The sequence below is a fragment of the Carcharhinus amblyrhynchos genome, chromosome 8 (assembly GCF_965287045.1).
Source record: "Carcharhinus amblyrhynchos chromosome 8, sCarAmb.v2.hapA, whole genome shotgun sequence".
Taxonomy (NCBI): Eukaryota; Metazoa; Chordata; class Chondrichthyes; order Carcharhiniformes; family Carcharhinidae; genus Carcharhinus; species Carcharhinus amblyrhynchos.
The window spans coordinates 78,642,637-78,666,655 of NC_137331.1; the positions used below are offsets into that span (position 1 = coordinate 78,642,637).

The 24,019-nt window shown below is 41.3% G+C and overlaps 1 protein-coding gene and 1 pseudogene across 1 annotated transcript in view; one reads left to right on the plus strand and one right to left on the minus strand.

Annotated features, from left to right (window-relative positions):
- smchd1 (structural maintenance of chromosomes flexible hinge domain containing 1) overlaps positions 1-24,019 on the plus strand; it is a 168,502-nt gene that overhangs the window by 76,621 nt on the left and 67,862 nt on the right. Inside the window, exons 29-31 of the mRNA XM_080194305.1 lie at positions 644-811; positions 4,055-4,180; positions 12,323-12,402. Of these exons, the coding sequence (XP_080050431.1) occupies positions 644-811; positions 4,055-4,180; positions 12,323-12,402 (374 nt within the window). The remainder of the gene's footprint in view (positions 1-643; positions 812-4,054; positions 4,181-12,322; positions 12,403-24,019) is intronic.
- On the minus strand, positions 10,344-10,981 carry LOC145346698 (serine/arginine-rich splicing factor 7-like; annotated as a pseudogene).

Sequence of the window (24,019 nt, forward strand, 5' to 3'; positions counted from 1 at the left end):
TCATTATCTTCCTCATTGTTTACTACATTTTCAAGTTTTTCTGTCTGCTATAAATTTTTAAATTATTCCCTTTTATACTCAAGTCCAGAACAGTAAGGTACATTAAGACCAATAGTCCTAATAGTCCCTAAAAGATACCACTGTACACATCTGTCAGTCTGAAAAATGTGTCATCACTGCACTCTGTTTTCTGTCCTTGGCCAGTTTTGTATCATATTACCCTGTCCTTCAGTTTTCTCAATAAATACCTTATCAAATGCTACTGAAAAAAATCTTGCCTGTTTTATTATTGACTTAAAGTTCATATGACTGAACAGAAAATTGAGTTTCAAAGTACAGATGATGACCATAAAAATATCCTGAAAAATTAAAAACTTAATTTAGTTTTAAACTTTATCAGAATACATGTTTATAATTGCTGCCTATTTATAGATGATGGACTAACTCTTTGGTAGTTTTGAGAAGCTTTTGAAAAATACAGCATCTGTGTTCATACAGAGTTGGCTCTAATAGATGTATATAAAAGTATTTTATTTTAAGTGGGCAGTAACTGTACTTGAAAAATAATTAATTGGACATGAAGTGTGAGACTTATAGAAATCAAAAGTGATTTATAAATGCAAACCATTGCTTGTCTTCAAAGGAAAATGGCCAGTATGTGGTTGTTCGGGGAATAAAGTTTATACCTGGAGCCACTGGTCAAAAAGAACTTTGTTTTGCTTGGCGTGATTTTGTGGATTATGTAAGAATTCATCTAACTGCAGGACCCCCAACCCAAATTACCATCCTTGAGTGGGGAAATACAGAAGAGGTAAGCTTGAATAGTTAGTTTACTTTTAATTTTTTTCCAGGTAAATTTCACTTTTAAAGTGCTCAGAAATACTGTGAACCTGAGTGCTGTTTTCATTTCAGCAACTGCATTATAGATAACTTTGTTTATCCAATAACCTAAGTTTGACAGATTTGTAGTACTTGTAACAATCAAGTAATTGTAGCCAACAAGAACAGAAGATGCTGGAGAAAGTCAGCAGGTCTGGCGACATCTGCAGTATTTTGCATATTTTAATTCATTATAGCCGTTTAGCCGTGTAGGACTTGAGTATTGCTGGGGAAAACAAAAAGAAACATTACTGCTGAAGTTGTTTGCCTTGCACTCGTCAGGACAGATTGGCAAGAATGCCAATTGCAAAGGAAGCACACAAGTTGTACTGCATGAGAAGAGTGCTAATTGGTTGGCAAGTGGACTCTGGTAGAGGCAGTTTATAGTAATTGAATCAGTCTCCCTCATTTGAACTCAAACAATTTCAAAACTGGAATCAGTGAATATCGGGACCAAATTCTCTGATGGTTGGAGTCATACCTGGTACATAGGAAAATGGTTGTGATTGTGGAGGGTCAGTCATCTTAGATTTGGGACATCTCTTCAGGAGTCCCTCACGATAGTGTCCTAGGCCCAACCATCTTTGGCTGCTTCATCAATGACCTTCCCTCTGTTATAAGGTCAGAAGTGGGGATGTTCAGCACCATTCACGATGACTCAGTGAGGCAATCCATGTTCAAATGCAGCAAGATCTGGACAACATCCAGGCTTGGGCTGACAAATGTCAAGTAACATTCGTGCCACACAAATACCAGGCAATAACCAGAACCAATAAGAGACACTCTGACCATTGTTCTTTGATATTCAAACGTGTTACCATCACTTAATCCCTCACTATTAACACCCTTGGAGTTACCATTGACCAGAAACTCAATTGAACTCGCCACGTAAACACACTAGCTACAAGAGCAGGTCAGAGGCTAGCAATACTGTGGTGAGTAACTCACCACCTGATTCCCCAAATCCTATCCATCATCTACAAGGCACAAGTCAGGAGAATGATGTAATACTCCTCACGCGCCTAGATGGATGCAGCTCCAACAACACTGAAGCTTGACACCATCCAGGACAAAGCAACCTTTGGCACCACATCTACAAACATCCATTCTCTCCACCGCTGACATTCAGTAGCAGCTGTCTACAAGATGCATTGCAGCAATTCACTATAGAACCTTAGACAGCACCTTCCAAACCCATGACCACTTCCTTCTAGAAGGCATGGGCAACAGATACATAGGAACACTACCAGCTGTAAGTTCCCCTCCAAGCCACTCACCATCCTGACTTGGAAGTATATCATCGTTCCTTTGCAGTCACTGGGTCAAAATCCTGGAATTCCCTCTCTAATGGCATTGTGGGTCAACCCGCAGCACACGGACTGCAGCAATTCAAGAAGGCGACTCACCACCATCTTCTCAAGGGCAACTAGGAATGGACAGTAAATGCTGGCCAGCCAGTGACACCCATGTCCCATGAATGAATAAGAAAAAAACAAAAGCTTAGTCAACTTTCTCCATGGCCAAGCCTCTACCGATCAAAATCAACTTCCCAATCAATCAGCACTTTCTCATGCATTATAATTTACTATTGCGAGGTAAGAAGTCTCACAACACCAGGTTAAAGTCCGGCAGGTTTATTTGGTAGCATGAGCTTTCCTTCATCTGGTGAGTGATGAATGCTAGGTAAATGGTGTTGACAGCATGTCTTTTTTCAGCAATGACTTGCTGGAATTTTGTCCCATCACAAATAGTTAAATGCTTTGATATGCTGGCTTTAATTGGACAAGCTTTGTGCCCTGTACTTGGAAGCAGCATGTTTATGACTAGGTAAAATGTGTAATATTTCTACATGCTTTGTGTTTGCTAAGTGTTTGTTGTACCTGGTCTGTAGAGATTCCTGTGTTTAGGTATTAAATTTCTGAACTGCATCCAATGTAACTATTTTCCTCAAGTAAGAAGACCAAAACTGCACAGTTTTCTGGGTGTGATCTCACCAATGCTCTTTTCAATTGTAATAAGGCTTTTCTATTTTTATCCCTAACCCCTTGGCAACAAAAGTTAATGTTCCGTTTGTCTTCCTAATTACTTGTTGAACCTGCATTTTAACTTTGTGGTTTTTGAGTGACAAATGAAGGTAAATTAAAAATATCTGTTCACTGCCTCTGCCAATTGTTTATTTCCCATTAATTCTCTGTCTCATCCTCTAAAGGGCCAACATTTACTTTGGATGTTCTCTTTTTATATACTTGCAAAAGCTCTTATTGTCTATTTTTATATTTCTTACTAGTTTATTTTCAATCTCTTTGTTTCCTCGTTTTTACTCAGCCATTGCTTTTTTCTATAATTTTTCCTGGCCTATCACCGATGTTTGCAGTAGGGTATGCCTTTTTCAATTTGATACCATTCACATTTCCTCAGCCACAGATGGTTCATCCTCCCCATAGAATCTTTATTTTTCAATGGAATATATTTTTGGGAATTGTGAAATACCTCCTTAAATGACTGCGACTGAATTATCTATCACGTTACTTTTAAATCTATTTTCCTAGCTTATTTTAGTCAACTCTGTCTTCATACCTTTGTTACCTTTAAGTAAGTTTATGGTACTAGTTAAATAACTAGATATACCCAAGTTTCTCACCTTCAGACTAAATCTAAAGTCATTATATTATAATCACTCTTCCTTAGAGGATACTTACTATGGGATCATTAATTAACCTGCCTCATTTGCCAAAACCAAAATAGCCTATTCCCTGTTTGTATTCACAACACATTGTTCTAAGAAACTGTCTCAGATATAATAAATTGTCACAAAAACACAATGAACTCATCCGATTAAATTTGTCCATGAAGATTCAAGGTTATTGATTATTCGTAGGTCAATGGTTATTCATGGAATCATTTTTTTATTCATAGAATCCTTTTTTTTCACAAGTACAGAGCTTAGCAGCAAATTGTGCATTCGTAGGTACCCTTTTAAGTCCATATTTTAATTATATAATAGCCTTATATATATTTGGATGGTGAATCATTGATTTGTTTTTGGAGATTCTATGGTGATTACAAACAACATTGAAGGTATTTAGTTTGACCATCAGTTCAATTTTCTGTAGAATTTATTTGAAAGTTGACATTGAATCATTGAGCCTTAACTGAACATTTTTTTTATGTTTAGCCCCTCTCTGTTGTCAATGGTAAGGCTCTTGATAAGCCTTTGGTTGTCCAGCTTTGTGATGCTTGGGGGAATCCTTCTCCTGAACCTATGATTAAAATTGTCCTACTAAAAGAAAATGGCCTAAAGGTAAGGAATTTACTGATGCCATATTGGCTGCAAAATTTAGAAGTTGTAGTATCACTAACATGATTGGTACACAAATATGGTGGTGGTGGTGGGGGGGGGGGGTGGGGTGAGGGAAAATGTGACAGGTTTTCCTGCATGTGAAGGCTAAGAATAGTTACCCTAAAAATAGGGTTTTATAATGCATACAGATAGCACTGATAGAAGCCTGACATCTAGTTACCCAGCCCCAAAATCTGAGAAATGTAGTCCTATTTTTCATATATTCCTTTGGTTTCTTCTGTTTTGTGCTTTGGGAATGAAATGACTGCTCTCAGATCAAGACCTTTTGATGCAACAAAAAAATGGAGCGCGATGCTTTGACCACCTGGTATTTGCATATTGTCAAGCTCTTAAAAACAGGTGACCAACTGCTGCTTTGAATAGTGGTATGTTTATTTTCGATTCAAGTTCCAATTTTAAATTAAGAATGGAAATAATTTAACACAAGAAAAAATTTTATCCATAAGTGAAAAAAATCATTTATATTAGACTCCAACCACATTATATCTTGAATTTTCAATATATTTCTGAATTGTAACTTTCAAATGACTTTTTCCATTGAGCTAAGTTAATTGAATAAATACAGTAGCTTCTCAAAAATGCTAGGTGGATAAAGTAACTTAGGAGTGCAGTTGGCTGACAGCATGATCGCCCACCATGCATCAAAGCTAAATTGAACTGAACTAACAATGCACAATCCTGTAAGAACTATTATCCTCAAGTCATCTTTCTTTTGTTCATTCATGGGGTATGGGCATTGCTGGCTAGACCAGCATTTATTGCCCACCCCAAATTTCTCTTGAGAACAGGGTGGCGCAGTGGTTAGCACTGCTACCTCACAGCACTTGGGACCTGGGTTCAGTTCCTAGCTTGGGTCATTGTCTGTGTGGAGTTTGCACATTCTCTCCATGTCTGCGCGGGCTTCCTCCAGGTGGTCTGGTTTCCTCCTACAGTCTAAAGATGTACAGGTTAGGTGAATTGGATATAGAACATAGAACACTACAGCACAAACAGGCCCTTCGGCCCACGAGTTGCGCCGATCACATCAACACCTACCAACCTACAGACCTATCTATAACCCCCAATCCCATTAAACCCCATATACTCATCCAGAAGTCTTTTAAAAGACCCCAGCGAGTTCGCCTCCACCACCACTGATGGCAGCCGATTCCATTCACTCACCACCCTCTGAGTGAAAAACTTACCCCTAACATCACTTCTGAACTTCCCTCCTTGCACCTTAAATCTGTGTCCTCTCGTAGCAACCATTTCAACCCGGGGAAATAGCCTCTGAGAGTCCACCCGATCTATTCCTCTCAACATTTTGTAAACCTCTATCAGGTCGCCTCTCAACCTTCGTCTCTCCAGGGAAAAGAGTCCCAGCTCCCTCAACCTAACTTCATAAGGCATGCCTCCCAGTCCAGGCAACATCCTTGTAAATCTCCTCTGTACCCTCTCAATAGCTTCTACATCTTTCCTATAGTGAGGCGACCAGAACTGCGCACAATACTCTAAATGAGGCCTGACAAGGGTCTTATAAAGTTGCAGCATTACCTCCCGACTCCTAAACTCAATCCCTCGATTAATGAAGGCCAGTACACCATACGCCTTCTTGACCACCTCCTCCACCTGCGAGGCCGATATGTTGAATTACCCCTTAGTTTCAGTGGGACTGGCTAAGGAAAATGGATGGGGTTATGAGGATAGGACCTGGGTGGGATTGTGGTCGGTGCAGACTCAATGGGGCCTCCTTCTGCACTGTAGGACTCCGAGATTCTTACATGGTGGGGAACTGCTGCTGTCCATGTAAATGTCAGTACACCCACAGTGCAGTTTGGGAGGGAATTTTGATCCAACTTTCTTCATATTGCTTCACTCAAAGGCATGCTGGTAAATCAAGGCTATGAAGGGACACAGTATTTTCCATGTTTCACTAATTTAAATACCTCCCACACTGCTAATTGCATTATGCCTTGCAATTCTGATTTAGGACTTTTCCATTAACAAGGCACATGTTTTGGTTAAGGAAGTTGTTATAAAACCTTCTGATTGATTTATTTATTAGTCACAAGTAGGTTTACATTCACACTAATGAAGTTATTGTGAACATCCCCTAGTTGCTACACTCCGGCACCTAATATTTTTAAATAAAAGAGAAGGGGATATGCTGAGTAAGATAGCATTGATAGTGTACTGAGCAGTGAGAGACCATAAAAATTAATGCTCTGAAAAAATGGCGTAGTTAAGAATAATGTGGAGATGCTGGCATTGGACTGGGGTAAACACAGTAAGTCTCACAACACCAAGTTAAAGTCCAACAGGTTTATGTGGTAGCATTAGTATTAGTGGTAGCACTAGTAGCTTTTGCTGGTGTTGTGAGACTTCTTACTAATTAAGAATAGCTAGCAATGGATTTGAGTTACAGGAATTACAAATTTGAGTGTTCTAAGGAAATGATTATATTTTAAAAAATGGTGAATTTTTTTTGATTTTTAGCATTTGCTAAAAATGCAAATTAGCTATTTGCTTTTAGCATTGCTTGTAAATTAATGTGGAAATCCAAATTATTTGAGGAAATGTAGCTACATACATACAAAGTTGGCTAAAAGAACAGTTGTGAATTTGTTTTAAATGGAGTATATAACCATTGGCATCCACCAGGTGTCAGTACTACCACTGGACCACTCAATGTAGATTATAGGGGGCTTGTGATGCCCTGGAACAGAAATCTTTTAAACTTGATAAGATTTTTAAAAAGCAACAAATGGAATTTTGAGTTTTGTGTTTTCTTTTATGGAATGTAAACCACGAAAAGGCCAGCATTTATTGCCCATCCCAAATTGCCACTGAAAAGGTGGTGTGAGTGGTCTTCAGAACTGTTAAAATCCATCTTATGTAGGTACACCTAAGGTGCTGTTAAGAATACGTAAAGGCATAGTAGTAATGCAATAAAAGTAAATGGTAACCATTAATAATTAGGCTGTGGTTAGCAAATTTCAATTCTGGGCTGTTACTGCAGGAAAATGTTGAACATATAGAGGAGATTTGCTAAGCTTATATCTGAAATGGAATGCTTTAGTTACTAGAAAATCAGGGCTTCTCTCAGAGGTGGATAAATCAAAATTTGATTGATGTTTGTGGGCTTAATAAGGTTAATTGTGGTGAAAATATTTCCGTCACAACTAAGCCAGTAATTAAAGGGTATGATTTCAGCATCACTAACAGAACAAAAGGAGAGGTCAAAAAAATTGTTTATAAAAACTTACAGTGATAGGAACAGAATAAGAACATAAGAAATAGGAGCAGGAGTAGGCCATCTAGCCCTTCAAGCCTGCCCCACTATTCAGTAAGATCATGGCTGATCTGAAGTGGATCAGTTCCACTTTCCCGCTTTCTCCCCATAACCCTTAATTCCCCTGTCTATCAAAAAACCTATCTATCCGTGACTTGAATATATTTAGCGAGGTAGCCTCCACCACTTCAACGAGCAGAGAATTCTAGAGATTCACCACCCTTTGAGTGAAGAAGTTCCTCCTGAACTCTGATCTAAACTGCACCCCCCCCCCCCCCCCCCCCCATTTTGAGGCTGTGTCCTCTAGAATCCAAAACAGCTTTGACAAGGCTAGTGGATTAAAATTTAAATAAGTTAAAAAGGTAGAATTCTTGCCAGAGGGATAGGTCTAAGGAGTTGGCATTACTGGTGTTGGACGAAACAACCACCAGTTGTGTTGTTGGTTTCTGAGATTGCATTTTGACATATTGCCCTTCACAAGGATATTTGGTGAAGATTGTTTCAATGCACCTGGCCTCTGGACCCATGTGATTTGGAGTTAGTGTGCTGCTACTTTAGCTTCTTTGTGCTTTCTCCTCCTGTCAGTACACTGGTAGTCTTGACCAGTGGTTCCCAACCTTTTCAGTAACATGACACGCTTCAATGATTAACAAATAATTCCACAGTACACTGACGTTTTTTCAGTTGAATTGATTGCTCATAAACACCCCAAATGTCATAGTGAACCAACAGTGACCAATCACATAAAAGGGGTGGGGTAACCTGGTGTTGTGTCTCTATGGAGATGGAACATTTGTGCTTGCTACCTTTTTGGTAGGTTTTGCAAAGATACTTGCAGTTTCAGACCATTCAAAAAGAAAGATTTGGAAAAGTAGTATCATAACCAGCAAGAAATCTCAAATTATATTTATATATTTTTTTTTTAAAATGCCCGTCTTAAAATTAAGAATAATTGAATTAGCAAGGCCAGGGTTGGGGAGAAAGAGGAAATATTTCAAACCATGACTCTCAATTGAAAGGACAAAATGTGTGACATTCCAAAGGAAGAGCGAGAAGAAGATTCTGATAGGCCTAGGACATTGATCTAAACTGTTGAGTTAAGTTTGTTAATTTTTTTTAAATTGCTGAAATCCACACTAGTCTGATAGGGAAAGCAAGCAAGCATGCTCACCACAAACTAAATATGACCTGTTGGTGCCCATGACTAAATATTGCAAGGTCCACACTTGTGGTCAGGATGTAAAGTGAAATAAAGTTAAGGCAGCACGTGGATCTTTTTATTTCTGTATCTAGAAACCTCAGCCAGGATGTTTACCTCGTTGCCTCCCAAACCTCTCAATACTTAAATCAGCAGGACAATTGCAGGCTGTCCTTCATGTTCTGACATAGTCGTAGAGGTTTACAGCATGAAACAGTCCCTTTGGGCCAACTTGTCCATGCCGCCCTTTTTTAAAACCCCTAAGCTAATCTCAATTGCCTGCATTTGGCCCATATCCCTCCATCCCCATCCTACACATGTAACTATCTAAATGCTTTTTAAAAGACAAAATTGTGCCCACCTCTATTATTACCTCTGGCAGCTTATTCCAGACACTCACCACCCTCTGTGTAAACAAAAAAGAATTGCCCCTCTGGCCATTTTTGCATCTCTACCCTCTCACCTTAAAACAATGCCATCTAGTTTTAGACTCCCCCATTTTTAGGAAAAGATATTGACTATCTAGCTGATTTGTGCCCCTCATTATTTTATAGACCCCTATAAGATCACCCCTCAGCCTCCTACACTCCAGAGGAAAAGAGTCCCAGTCTATCCAGCCTCTCCTTACAACTCAATCCATCAAGTCCTGGTAGCATCCTAGTAAACCTTTTCTGTATTCTTTCTATAATAGGGTGACCAAAATTGTGCACAATATTCCAGATGTCGACGTGCATAAATGGGTTAAGAGTTGTTTCCCTCACTGCACACAAGCATCAAAATACAGTTCATATATTACAAGAACTTTGCTTTTCTGGGACTTGTAAACATGTTTGATGACAAACTGATTAGTGCATTTATCAGGTTCAGTAAATAGGAAAACTTTAGTTGTGCATTGCATGCAACATTAATATAAAACTAGGAACTATAAAATAATTTTCTCAAAGGCTTTTTGTCATTCAGTTTACTCATTGCAAATAACATTTGTATTTGTGTGGCGATTTAGCAACAGAAATATGTGAAATGCCTCACATGGTGAATTTCAATGACTGTTCTGGTTTTTGGCAGTTAACAACCAAAGCATGTTAGAGCAGCTGTGACAAAGGATCCTCACTGAAACCATAGACTCTTCCACTGTCTCAGTGAATAAACTAATCTAGTTATAATTTTGAGCACTTTGTGGAATTTATTTCAGCATGTGCTGTTTTGATTCCATTTACGCCTTTTCGTACTGTGGGTTAATGCATTTTTATTATTGGGAGGAAAAACTGTAGAGACAAAATAGTTAACCAGTTTGGAAGTTTTAGAAATTTGTGATTATATAATCTTGATGACTTTAACCTGGCACACACTGCAACAAATTCACTGAAACAGAGTCTCTACTTTGATAAAGGTGTAAAGCTTAATACAACAATGCAAGCATTTTATGACAATGCAAGCATTTTACTGGATGCTGCCAGTTAATGAGGAAGCTCCACAGAGCAAGCTAGACAGTTGTTTTACAACTTAATATTTACTCATGCTAAATGAACATGAGTAACACTTTTCTGTGAAATGCATGTATGTAAAAAGGCACTAAAACATCTGGGTTAGTCAGATGACAAGGGCCCCATTGCTGTGCTATTCACATTTCCATTTCAATCATCTATTCGAGGACTTGGGATCTTCCAAGAATTTTCTGAGGAGGAACAAGTTTCCCACTTAATGGAAAAAGATCTAGATTTTGAAGGCATTCTTTGATTTGGTGATCTGGCCTTGGACTTCATTGGAGTGAGGGCCAATCTCTCTTTGAATGTGAAGGAGAATGGGATTGGGGATTGCGGCTGTGGCTTCGGGATTTGATGTAACAACGTCCCCATGATCTGGATCTTGAATGGGAACAAGACTTAGACCATAATAATCGATGCCGTGCCTTTACTTGTGACAGGAACTATTGTAGGCTTGGTGACCATGCTCGCTGTGCTGAGAGCAGTGGCCACTGGGGGCAAACTGGTGGTGAGCAGATGATAGCCATAGAGTGATTTGCATGAATTCCCATTTGACAGCTCAACTCGCATCCTCAATCCACACACAACCTTGGCATCCATCCCACTCCCAACATCCTCTGCATCTATGGAGTCTTCAATCTCCACAAAAGCAAAACCTGGAGGCTTCTGTGCTACCCACACATTCCTCAAAGGGCCATAGTAGCTGAAAGCTCATTCTGGCTCTCCTTTGGCATCTGCAAATCAGCAATGTAGACTTTGCAGTCTGAAGCTCTGGAGCAATAAGCCATTCTTAGCTCTGTTTTCTTGCCCTCTGCTCCACCTGGTTAAGAGTTGTTGTTTATGTTAACTGGTTCATGGCAATAACTATAGCTGCAATAGTGCCATTGGAGCAGGAGCTGAGCCTTCAACAATTGACAGTGAAGAAGAATGGGCAGCAAGGGACAATGGCACTGCTAAAGATGCGCCATAAATGGCTTCAGGCAATCTGCTGGAAGGCTCCTTCCGACGCACGGAAGAGGAGGAGTTCAGTTTTTTTCCACAAGTAAGAAAATAAAGTCTCGAGTCTGCCCCACGGCCGCAGCGCACTTCTCACAATGCACCAGTTGAAAACTACCGGTCTAGACACGGTCTTCAGCTACAGAATGTGGGGAGGGGAGAGAGACATCCAAAGTTTGTTAAAAGGTGAATACTGTTTTTAGACCTCTTTCATTCCCCTCTCCCCTATTTTGGATGAGAGATTGAATTACCCCATTTTGTCGAAATACATTTTTCAGGATGTTATTTTTCTAACAATATTGTTATATAACAGAAACATTTGCAGCCCACAAATCATAGTGGTACACAGGTCTCAAAGTGGCAGGTGGGGAAGGTAGTCAAGAAGGCATATGGCATATCCTTACCTTCATGGGCCAGGCATTGAGTTCAAAAATTGGCAAGTCATGTTGCAACTTTGTAGAACCTTGGTTAGGCTGCATTTGGAATATAGGGTTCAATTCTCATCGCCTCACTACCAGTAGGATGTGGAGGCTTTGGAGAGGGTACAGAAAAGATTTACCAGGATGTTGCCTGGTATGGATGGTATAAGCTATGTGGAGACGTTGGAGAAACTTGGTTTGTTCTCAGTGGAACAGTGGAGGTTGAGGGGTGACCTGATAAAAGTCTACAAGATTGAGGGGTAATAATCAGAGTGGAAAGTCAGAAGCTTTTTCCCAGGGTGAAAGAATCAAATACTGGGGGGGCATAGCTTTAAGGTGCGAGGGACAAGTTTTAAAGAAGATGTACAAGGCAAGTATTTTACACGGAGGGTGGTGGGTGCCTGGAACTCGCTTCTGGGGGATGTAGTGGAAGCAGATACGGTAGTGAGTTTTAAGGGGTGCCTGGACAAATACATGAATAGGATGGGAGAAGAGTGCTATAGTCCCCAGATGTTTGGGGTTTTAGTTCAGATGGACAGTGTGATCGTGCAGTCTTGGAGGGCCAAAAGGCCTGTTCCTGTGCTGTAATTTTCTTTCTTTCTTTGTTGTATAATGTGATCTACCAGAGTTACTTGGATTTCTATAGACCCATGTGTTTTAGTAATAAACTAATTGAATTTTACTTCTGTAACAAATGATTTCCTTTTCCTCTAGCTGTCACCAACACCGCAACTGCAGAAAACTGATGAAAATGGAAGGGCAAATTTAGGGTTGTTTCAAATCTTTGCAGCAAGGTATGGTTAAATCAAATTATTTTTCAACGAGCTTGTATGTTTCCTCTTGATATCATCAGAAATTGCCATTGAAACTGCACCTGACAAGGCAACCTCTGATCAGTTATCTACACCCATATTTCCTCATATTCTTCCAATTCTCTTCTGTGCCTTGGAGAAAACAGTCCCTTAAGTTCTTCTCTAGCACAGTTTCAAATTTCAAACTTTGGTTTTGAAGTTTTATTCAATTATGCTTTCTGTTGCCAAAACTGTTCAATATTCTGATTGTCTAGGAATGCAAAGATAACCCCTGGCTTATCTCCACAAAACTTAAAACGCCTTCTCTGCCTCTCCACCCTCTCCTCCCACAATAAATGCAAGAAATTTGTGAACATCTTTATCGCATAGAGAAATTGCCACAGTCTTTTCCCTCCCTTTCCCATGTCGGTTGGTACAAACTTGCATAAATATTTCCTTCTGCCCTGGCTCTGAACACAGGGCTTTCCTCCAGATTCAATTTGAGATCCTAGAATTCGATCTTCAACCTCAACTTGTCAGTGGGATCCACCTACTGCTGCTTTGATCCATACTGCCCAATTTACTGACCGCTGAACCAAAGCCCCGTGTTAACAGCGCCCTTTCCTCAGGTACCATTCCACCTGCTTCAAATCTGCTGTCCTTTCTTCAAAACAGCTGCCGTGTGCCTTTGCCATTGAAAGCCACCACCCCATTTCCAAACTTTCTTTTCTTTGAACACTGTTTTTTCCCAAATCAGTGTCCATTTTTTCCACAGTTCCATATTTGAAACCTCCCATCAGGTTTTGCACCTAACTGTATTACTGAAATGGCCCATATCAAAATTACTAATGACCTTTTTGACAATGACTTGTGATAAACTAACCTATCTTTGCAGCTTTTGTCACAGTTGGGGACACCATTCTATTCCAATATCTCTGTCATCCAGCTCGGTGGAACTGCTCAATTTTGTTCCATTCTGATCTATCAGTTCATAACCAGAGGATCATCTGTAATGGTTTCTTCTCCCCCATCCGCATTTATCGGTGGGATCTCAAAGATCTCCTCTACCACTCCTCGTGATATCATCTAAAAGCTCATCAGGTTCCATATGAACTATATCCCAACCTGCCTTGTTAAATTTCACCAAAATTAAATTTTGCTAAACTGAAAATTGGGAAGATTCAAACCATTGTCTTTTGTCTTTTCCACAAACTCTTCACTGACTTTAGTTTCCATTCTTGGCAACTGTCTGAAGCTGAATCAGACAGGCTTTCGGCTCTAGTTGGCATGATGTAAGAGCACCTTTCAAAGTAGATTGTGTTCTTAATTATTATGCTTGTAGTTAGACTGTAATTATACTGGCATCCTGTAAAATCTTAGTGATGTCCAGTGTTTCAATATTGCTGCACAATAACATTTGAAGATGTGTTACAATATCATCCACATGCTAAGGACTCCAGGTCAGTCATCAATCCTAATGTGGGATTCTGTCGTTTAACTCAAAAAAAATTTCAGTATATATTGCACAAAAGCAAGATATGCAGGGTACCAGAAGGAGACTGCATGGAAATTATCGAGCAATTTTATTTAAATTTTTAAGTTGTTGCCCTTAAAGAATATCTTTGGAATACTGAATACTTGAGGGGGGGAGACAATTTGCAGAGCCATGATATTGTTCTGTTAGTTTTCAAACTTATATTTACATAAAATGACCATATTAATAATGCATGTTCATATCGTCCAGTTTTCTAACAGTGTGAAACCATGAAGGTGAGGGCTCTATGTTGGTTGAGAGAAACTGTTTTAGTTGGCTGCCTTGTTTGTTAATTATATGCTGGTTAAATTTGAATTGTCATTAACTTCCTCTTGTAAATTGGTACACTGTTCTATAATTTGTGCAACATTCTTATAGGCTAGTAAATTATATGTGGAGTGGCTCAGACTTTCAATAATAACTACATATGAGGCAGAAGAAAATGAAGGGATAGCTAATAGATTTAGATAAGGAAAGGTGGCTCAAGTTGAGCATGAACACCAGCGTGGAGTAAATGGCCTGTTTCTGCCATTTTTCCTATGTTAACTGGTGTCCGGAATGGAAGCCAAATCTACTTCATAACATATAATTCTTACATATTCATGCAAATCTTATTTGCTCACATTACCTTCCTTAACACTTTTCTGATAGAACTTATACCTATCAGTACCAATCTTCCCATCTTCCTTTTCCCGTAGTCTGAAGCTATTTACCCCTCTTACCTCTCCAGGCTACATTTTCATCAGATTAGCCACCATCCAGTCCCAGTCCAAAAAAATGTATTCCTTTAGAGTCCCACCTTTGATAAAGAAATGCCAAGTTCTCAGCAGTAACTAAGAGTCAGGTTTAAGTTAAACAGTTTGAAAAGAAAAGCATTTTGCAAATTACAATGGAATAATGGCTCATGGACTAAATGTTTTCATTTCAATAATCTTCTCTAAATTACTCATAGCCAAGTTATTTTAAGTTAAAAGCAAAATATCACCGATTTTGCGATCTGAAATAAAAACAAGAAATGCTGGAAAATCTCAACAGGTCTGATAACTTCTGTGGAGAGAGAATAGAGCTGTTAAAAAGTTGTTTAAATAAGTTTAAAGCACTTTGTTCTTTGTAGAACTGTTTAAAGCATTTATTTTGTTGTATTTACTGCTTTAAGAATTCTGAGGGAGTGGTTAAAAGGAGTTGTGGACCAGCCAGCTTTAATTCAGCGCCAGGTTTAAAAGGAGGCCTGGTGTAGACAGCGGCCTCATAGCTCAACCCCCTCAACTCCGGCATCAGCCTAGTAAACCTCCTCTGCACTCCCTCCAAGGCCAAAATATCCTTGCGTAAGTACGGCGCCCAAAACTGCACACAGTACTCCAGCTGCGGCCTCACCAATGCCCTATACAGCCACAGCAAGACCTCCCTACTTTTATATTCAATCCCCCTCGCTATGAAGCCCAGCATCCCATTCGCCTTCCTGACCACCTGCTGCACCTGCAAGCTGGGTTTTTGAGACTCATGCACAAGGACCCCGAGGTCCCTCTGCACCGTCGCCTGCTGCAGTTTGTCTCCACGTAAGTAATAATCCTTCCTACCATTATTCCTACCAAAGTGGACCACCTCGCACTTGCCAACATTAAATTCCATTTGCCATTTCCTGGCCCATTCACCCAGCCTATCTAGATCCTTCTGTAGACTCTCCCCACCCTCCGCACAATTTGCCTTTCCACCAATTTTGGTGTCATCAGCAAATTTCAACACCCTACACTCGGTTCCCTCCTCCAGATCATCTATATAAATGGTAAAAAGCTGAGGCCCCAGCACCGACCCCTGGGGCACCCCACTAGTCACCAACCGCCAATCCGAATAGCACCCATTGACCCCCACTCTCTGCCTCCTATTTGACAAGCAGTCCTCTATCCACGCTAACACCCTACCCCCAACTCCATGCCCCCTTACCTTCTGTAATAACCTCTTGTGAGGTACCTTGTCAAACGCCTTCTGAAAATCAAGAAAGACCACATCCACCGGCTCTCCTCTATCCACCACCCTAGACACATCCTCATAGAACTCCAGTAAATTTGTCAGACACGACTTCCCTTTAACGAAACCGTGCTGCGTCTGCTCTATCAAGCTGTTCCCCTCAAGATGCCTCGCTATTTCCTCCTTGATGATGGATTCTAACATTTTACCTACAACAGACGTTAAACTAACAGGCCTATAATTCCACTATCACCTCCGCCATTTCTTTCAGGACCCTCGGATGCATTCCATCCGGTCCTGGGGACTTGTCCACAATCAGCCCCTCCAGTCTGTCGAGCACCACCTCTCTAGTAACAGTAATGTCATCGACACCCTCCAGTCCTACCACCTTTCCATCTCTAACATCCGGCAAATTATTCACGTACTCCTCCGTGAAGACCGAAACAAAAAAGTTATTCAAGACCTCAGCCATTTCCCCATCCCCTACCACTAAGTCCCCCTTCTCATCCTCTAAGGGACCAACGTTCACCCTAGCCAGCCTCCTCCTTTTTATATATTTATAAAAACTCTTGCTATCCTTTTTTATATTAAGCGCTAGCCCAGCTTCATAGTTTCTCCTACCCTTCTTTATCAACTTCTTTGTCAATCTCTGTTGACATTTAAACTTCTCCCAATCCTCTTCTCGCCCACTACTCTTAGCTACTCTAAACGCCTCCGCTTTTAATTTAACACTTTCCTTCACCTCCTTCGTTATCCACGGCTTATTACCTCTCCTCCTACGGTCCTTTTTGACCATCGGAATAAATTTCTGCTGAGCACCAAGAAAGATCTCCTTAAAGATCCTCCACTGCTCCTCAGCAGACCTACCTTCCAACGCGCTCCCCCAGCCCACCTTCGCCAATTCTTCTCTCATCCTACCGTACTCCCCTCTGTTCAAACAAAGGATGCGAGTCCGGGAACCCACTTTCTCCTCCTCCATCTGCACCAGAAACTCCACCATACAATGATCACTCTCCCCAAGAGGATCCTTCACCACAAGTTCCCTAATTCTACCCACCTCATTACATAGCACCAGATCCAAGATAGCGCGCTCCCTCGTCGGCTGCAGTGGAGTGAGAGGGAAGTAGAGTGAGCAATTAGGGCTTAATATCAAAGGGGCTTGGGAGAAAAAGGGCCAGGTGAGTTTGTGTGGAAATTTTCAACATTACTACAGTGAATAATGGAGGGGCATGTGATGTGTGGTTTCTGTATGATGTGGGAACTGGTGGACCCCAGGGTCCTCCCCAGTGACCATGTCTGCAGTAAGTGCAGGTTGCTGGAGGAGCTCCAGCTCAAGGTAGATGAGCTGGCCTCTGAGCTACAGACACTGAGGCTCATCAGGGGGAGAAAGGGTGCCATTGTCAATGGGGTGCAAGAGACATCCACCCCCCCCTAGACTGGCTAACTCTAAGGTTAAGGAACAAGAGGGAACTGCTAAGAGGAGGAAGGAGGGTGGGGAAAGGAGGCCTCAGACTCTCAAGCTGCATAACAGGTTTGAGGTTCTTGCTTCCAGTCTGGACGAGGACGAGGGTGGTGAGGTCGGTGAGCAGACTGCACACGGTACAGTGATGCAGCAGGACATAGGCAAAGAGAAGGGGATAAGGAACGTAGTTGTAATTGGGGATAGTGGGGTGAAGGGTATAGACACTGTCCTTTGTCACAATGACAAAGTGCAGAGAAGGGTGTGTTGTCTGCCTGGTGCTCGGGTCCGGGATGTCGCATCTGGGCTGGAACCTTGTACTCGTTAGAGTTTAGAAGAATGAGGGGAGATCTCATTGAGACGTATGAGATGATGAATGGGATGGATAGGATAGAGGTGGAGAGACTCTTCCCGCTCAGAAAGGATAGTAGGACTAGGGGGCACAGCCTCAAGATAAAGGGGGGGCGGTTTAGAACGGAATTGAGGAGGAACTTCTTCACTCAAAGGGTGGTGAATCTCTGGAATTCTCTGCCCGTTGAAGTGGTGGAGGCTACCTTGCTAAATATTTTTAAGACGCGGGTTGATGGGTTTTTGATAAGAGAGGGGATTAAGGGTTATGGGGAGAGGGCGGGAATGTGGAACTGAGCCAAGACAGATCAGCCATGATCTTATTGAATGGCGGGCAGGCTCAAAGGGCTAGTTGGCCTACTCCTGCTCCTATTTCTTATGTTCTTATTTCGAGTCTGGGTGAAACTCCGTCAGAGCTGAAGACAAAATAGGATGAGATTTATACTATAAGGGACGAGGGGGAGTAATTGACAAAAATGTCATAGACAGAAAGAAAAAGGGAATGTAAATGTGGTAGTAAAAGCTGAGAATGGTGCTAATAACCCATTAAAAGATCGGAATGTGTGAATGCCAGAACAAAGTTATAGACTGTCAGGACAATCTGAGACGTGACAGATGACCCTAGTGGGGTGGGGGAGGGAGTGAGATGGAAAGTAAATTTTTAAGAAGTGGACAAATGAAATGATGGAAGAATGACAAGTAAAAATAATAAGAATATAAAATAATGAGATTGATAAGATAAAAAATAAAATAAATGGAAATGGAGTAGAGGGAGAGCATCGAGTTTCATACTCTGAAGTTGTTGAACTCAATGTTAAGTCCAGAAGTCTAAAAAGTGCTGTTCTTCCAGTTTGCGTTGGGCCGCATTGGGAGCGGTGAAGTTATTTTAAGTCTTGGTAGAAAAGAAACATAACCAAAGAAAGGATTATCTTCTTCACCTTTTTAGTGCTAAATATCTCTTCCATTTCAAACACCCATGCTTCTCCCCACAAGCTCTAGTCCTGATTAAAAGAACATAAGATCAAAAAATCTTTCATGTTAAATCACTATGGTCATGACTGATCTTCTGCATTTATTACACCCGACTGCACTATCCCAATATCCCTTGATCTCTTAGTACTCATTTATTGATCTTTGCCTCAAGTATACAAGGGAATGAGAATTCATACCCTCTAGAATAACAAATTTCAAAAATTCACAACCCTTTTGAGTGAATAAATTTCTCCTCATCACAAATTCTGAGACAGTTATAGACACTCTCCCAGTAAGAGGAAACAACCTACTAAAATGTGCTCCGAAGCCCCTTAAGAATTTTATAGCTTTTAATAAGATCATCTCTCATTCTTCTAAATTCTGCGGAATATATATTCCCTTCTCGTGAGACAGTCTCCTCATCCCAGAAAGTAGTCTCGAAATTCTTGTTGCATTATCTCAAAAACAAATTTATCTTTCCATGGCTAAGAGACCAAAACTGTGTAAAGCATTTCGGGTGGCTTCTTTACTTGCAGTATTATTCTAATACCCCAATCCTTAAAGATGATATAGTATATTTTTTCATAGCTTGCTGTACTTCCATGTTAACTTTGATTCATGTGTAAGGATACCCAAGTCCCTCTGTCAATGTTTCTCATCTTTACAGTAGCAATTACACTTCTATTATTGGCTGTAGAATTTATTGGAAGTTTTCATTTTACATTTGCCGTGAAGTATAACAAATGTTTCAATCTGGAATAATCATTATTCCACATTACCATACAAAAAAGGCAAGTGAATATCCGTATAAGTTATTCTAATCATCCAACATTGCAATCGTTTGTAGCTGGCATCTCCTCTCATACCGATATCAGAAAGAGTGGAGAATCTTGGGAGAACAGGACAAAACTGAACCCCTGGTGTTCACTCTTCTCCACAGGATAACGTAGATAGGGCTACAAAATATATGGGATCCCTCATGGGGGAATATACAAATTCTTAATTCAGCAACTCAGGACCTCCAGATAATGAAAGCATAAGCCAAAAAAGGGGGAACATCAGGGTACCACCATCAGTACAGGCTATAGTATAGTAACATTAGTACAGGAACCAGTGAGCCAAGGACTCTCATACCTCACCTAGGCTTGCAACAGTACAAACTCCCCTCCTCGCCAACTGATCAGACTCCCCATCACTGAAAACGTTTCTTCCAGGGAAATGCTACCATCAAGGAAAAGAAAAATAGTCCAGACACTCATCAACAAGAGGTCTCAGAGTGAAATAAAACCCTCCTCTCCCAAAAAGATTAAGGGAAAATCACTGGGGTAAACTATCAAATCGGAGCTGATATCAACACTTCTCAGACGCAGATGAAGAGAAAAAGCCCAAAAAAGAGAGGACCATCAGGTCTGTCTAATAAATGCCAGGTATAGTTTTTCAGCATCCATAAGACATAGGAGCAGAATTAGACCCCTCGGTCCATCGAGTCTGATGTGCCATTCAATCATGGCTGATATTTTTCTCATCCCCATTCTCCTGCCTTTTTGCCATAACCCCTGTTCCCCTTGTTAATCAAGAATCTATCTCTGGCTTAAAGACACTCGGTGACCTGGCCTCCACAGGCTTCTGTGGCAAAGAGATCCACAGATTCACCCTTCTCTGGCTGAAGAAATTGATGTGGGTATGCCGGCGTTGGACTGGCATAAACACAGTAAAAAGTCTGACAACACCAGGTTTTAGTCCAACCTATTTATTTGATAATATACTCACAAGCTTTCGGGTTAGCCCCTTCGTCAGGTGAATGGAGAGTTCTGGCCTCAGACAGAGCATATAAAGCACAGACAGTTTAGAGATTACTGATTAGAATGCGAATCCTTACACCTAACCTGCTGTTCAAGACCTGAAGTGGCTGATAATGTGAGTGGAAGGAGCACTGACCACAGTTTAAAGAGATGTGTATTGTTTCCAGACAGTACAGTAAGTGAGGTTTTGCAAATCTGTAACCCCCGTGACTTGCCTGGGTTTGCAAAACCTCACTTACTGTACTGTCTGGAGACAATACACATCTCTTTAAACTGTGATCAGTGCTCCTTCCACTCACATTATCAGCCACTTCAGGTCTTGAACAGCAGGTTAGGTGTAAGGATTCGCATTCTAATCAGTAATCTCTAAACTGTCTGTGCTTTATATGCTCTGTCTGAGGCCAGAACTCTCCATTCACCTGACGAAGGGGCTAACCCGAAAGCTTGTGAGTATATTATCAAATAAATAGGTTGGACTAAAACCTGGTGTTGTCAGACTTTTTACTGAAGAAATTGCACATCTGTGTTTTAAAGGATTGTCCCTTTGGCCTGAGGTTGTGCCCATCAGGTTCTAGTTTTTCCTACCAGTGGAAACATCCTGTCCACATCCACTCTATCCAGGCCTCGCAGTATCCTGTACGTTTCAATAAGATCCCCACACACACACACACACACACACACACCACCCCCCCCCCCCCCCCCCCCCCCCCGCCGTCCTTCTACATTCCAACGACCCCCGAGGCACACCACTAGTCACCAGCCGCCATCCTGAAAAAGATCCTTTTATCCCCATTTTCTGCCTTCTGCCAAGTCACCCAATCCTCCATCCATGTGAAGATTTTATCCTTGACACCATGGGGTCTTAACATATTTAACAATCTCCTATGTGGTACCTTGTCACAGGCCTTTTGGAAATCCAAATAAATCATGTCGCTGGTTCTCCTTTTTCTAACTTCCTTGTTACCTTCTCAAAGAACTCCAACAGATTGTCAGACATGACCTCCCCTTAATGAAGCCATGCTGACTCAGTCCTGTTTTATCATGCACTTTCAAGTACTCCGCAATCTCATTTAAAATCTTGCCAATGACTGAAGTCAGGCTAACCGGCCTATCATTTCCCATCTGCTGCCTCCTTCCCTTCTTAAACAGCGATTACATTAGCTACTTTCCAGTCCTCTGGAATCCTCCCTGCCTCCAGTGGTTCTTGAAAGATCACCACCGATGCCTCCACAATTTCCTCAGCTATCTCTTTTAGAACTCTGGTAGTGTGGTCCATCCTGGTCCAGGTGATGTATTCACGTTCAGACTTTTCAGTTCCCCCAGAACCTTCTCCTTATTGATGGTAACTACACTGTCCTGTGGCCCCACTTTCACAAGAAGGATATCACTTAGACCACTTGGAAGAGGTGACCCACTCATCCAACTACCCTAATCTCCAACCAAAAAGATTCTAACAATGCTGAATCACCTGATCTAGACTTTCACTGAGGCTCACAATTAACAGGGGACCACACCCCCAGGAGAATCAAGCCTCTAAAGAAGAGCTGCCCAGAAGCCCTCAGAAGGGGGAGCCTTGGGAGAGACCAACCTGCTCTCCTTCCACCTGACCCAGATGAACACAACCACTGCTGCACTGACCTGCTGTACAAAACAGAATAAGGGCCAGCAAAGCAAGAATACTCCCATCACTCTAGCATGCCAACTATCCCTCTCTAGGTACCCCAAGAGCACCCACTAGACACTATGATCAACACAATTAAACCTATTACCCCTCATCAGAGAAATCCCAACAACTGAATAATGTGCCCACTGTATATTCCATGGGCCAAATAATCAAATAACTGCCATCACTGCCCATGCTGCCAAATCTAAATAGAAAACCAACCTAGCAAGGCTAAGTATTCAAGGGTTAGTCAGCAATGGCCAGGCATAACACAATTCCTGACCGCAACACCAGAAACGTAAAAATAGAGAGAAAAAATGTCTTTTCCAAGATATGTGATTTGTTTGGTACTTTCTTAGGAAACAAGCAAGGGTTCCTCAGTCCCATAAGAACCAAAGCATAAAAGAAAAATGCAACCCCAGTAGTTTGAAAAAGGAATTTTCCCCACCCACGATTTGATTTTTTTAATTGTCAGATCTATTGGGATCCAGTGAAAAATATTGTTTCTTGCACGCTATACAGATAAAACATATTTTTCATAGAATACATGAAGAAAAGAAGGAGACAAGGAAAGGAGGGGGTACAGAATATAGTGTCACAGTCATAGCTAGGGTGGATAGAAAGATCAGCTTAATATATGTTGGGTCCATTCAAAAGTCTGATGGCAGCAAGGAAGAAACTGTTGTTGAGTCAGTTGGTATGCTATTTCAGACCTTTGTATCTTTCTGCGATGGAAGACGGTTGAAGGTAGTATGTCTTGGATGTGTAGGGCCTTTGATTATGCTGGCTGCTTTTCCAAGGCAAGGGGAATGTAGATAGAAACATCAAAGATAGGAGCAGGAGGAGGCCACTTGGCCCTTCGAGCCTGTTCCGCCATTCATTGTGTTCATGGCTGATCGTCCAACTCAGTAGCTCAATCCTGCTTTCTCCCCATAACTGTTGATCCCATTCGTCCCAAGTACTATATCTAACCACTACTTGAATACGTTCAATGTTTTGAAATCAACTACTTTCTGTGGTAATGAATTCCACAGGCTCACGGCTCTTTGGGTGAAGAAATGTCTCCTCACCTCCATCCTAAATGGTCTACCCAAATCCTCAGACTGTTGCCCTGATTCTGAACTCACCCATCATCAGGAACATCCTCCCTGCATCTATCCTGTCTAGTCCTGTTAGAATTTTATAAATCTGAGATTCCCTTCATTTGCTTGAGCTCCAGCAAAAGCAATCCTAACCTAGTCAATCACTCTTCATTTATCAGTCCCACCACCCCCAGAATAAGCCTGGTGAACGTTTGCTGCACTCTCTCGAGAGCAAGAACATCCTTCCTCAGAAAAGGAGACCAAAATTGCACAATATTCTAGGTGTGCTCACCAAGGCTCTATATAATTACATCCCTGCTCCTGTACTCGAAGCCTCTTGCAATGAAAGCCAACATACCATTTGGCTTTACCACCTGCTGCACCTGCATGCTTACTTTCAGCGACTGGTGCACAAGGACACCCAGATCCCACTGCACACACCCCTCTCCCAATTTACAGCCATTCAGGTAGAAATAAGCTGCCTTGTTTTTGCTTCCAAAGTGAATATTGATTTGCCCACTCACCCAATCTGTCCAGATCACGCTAAAGAACCTCTGCATCCTTGTCACAGTTCACCCTCCCACCCAACTTTGTATCATCTGCAAACTTGAGATGTTACATTTTGTTCCCTCATCCAAATCATTAACGTATATTGTGAATATCTGGGGTCCCAGCACCAATCCTTGTGGCACCCGACGAGTTACTCCCAATTTGAAAAGGGCTCATTAATTCCTGCTCTTTGTTTCCTCTCTGCCAACCAGTTTTGTATCCATCTCAGTACACTTCTCCCAATCT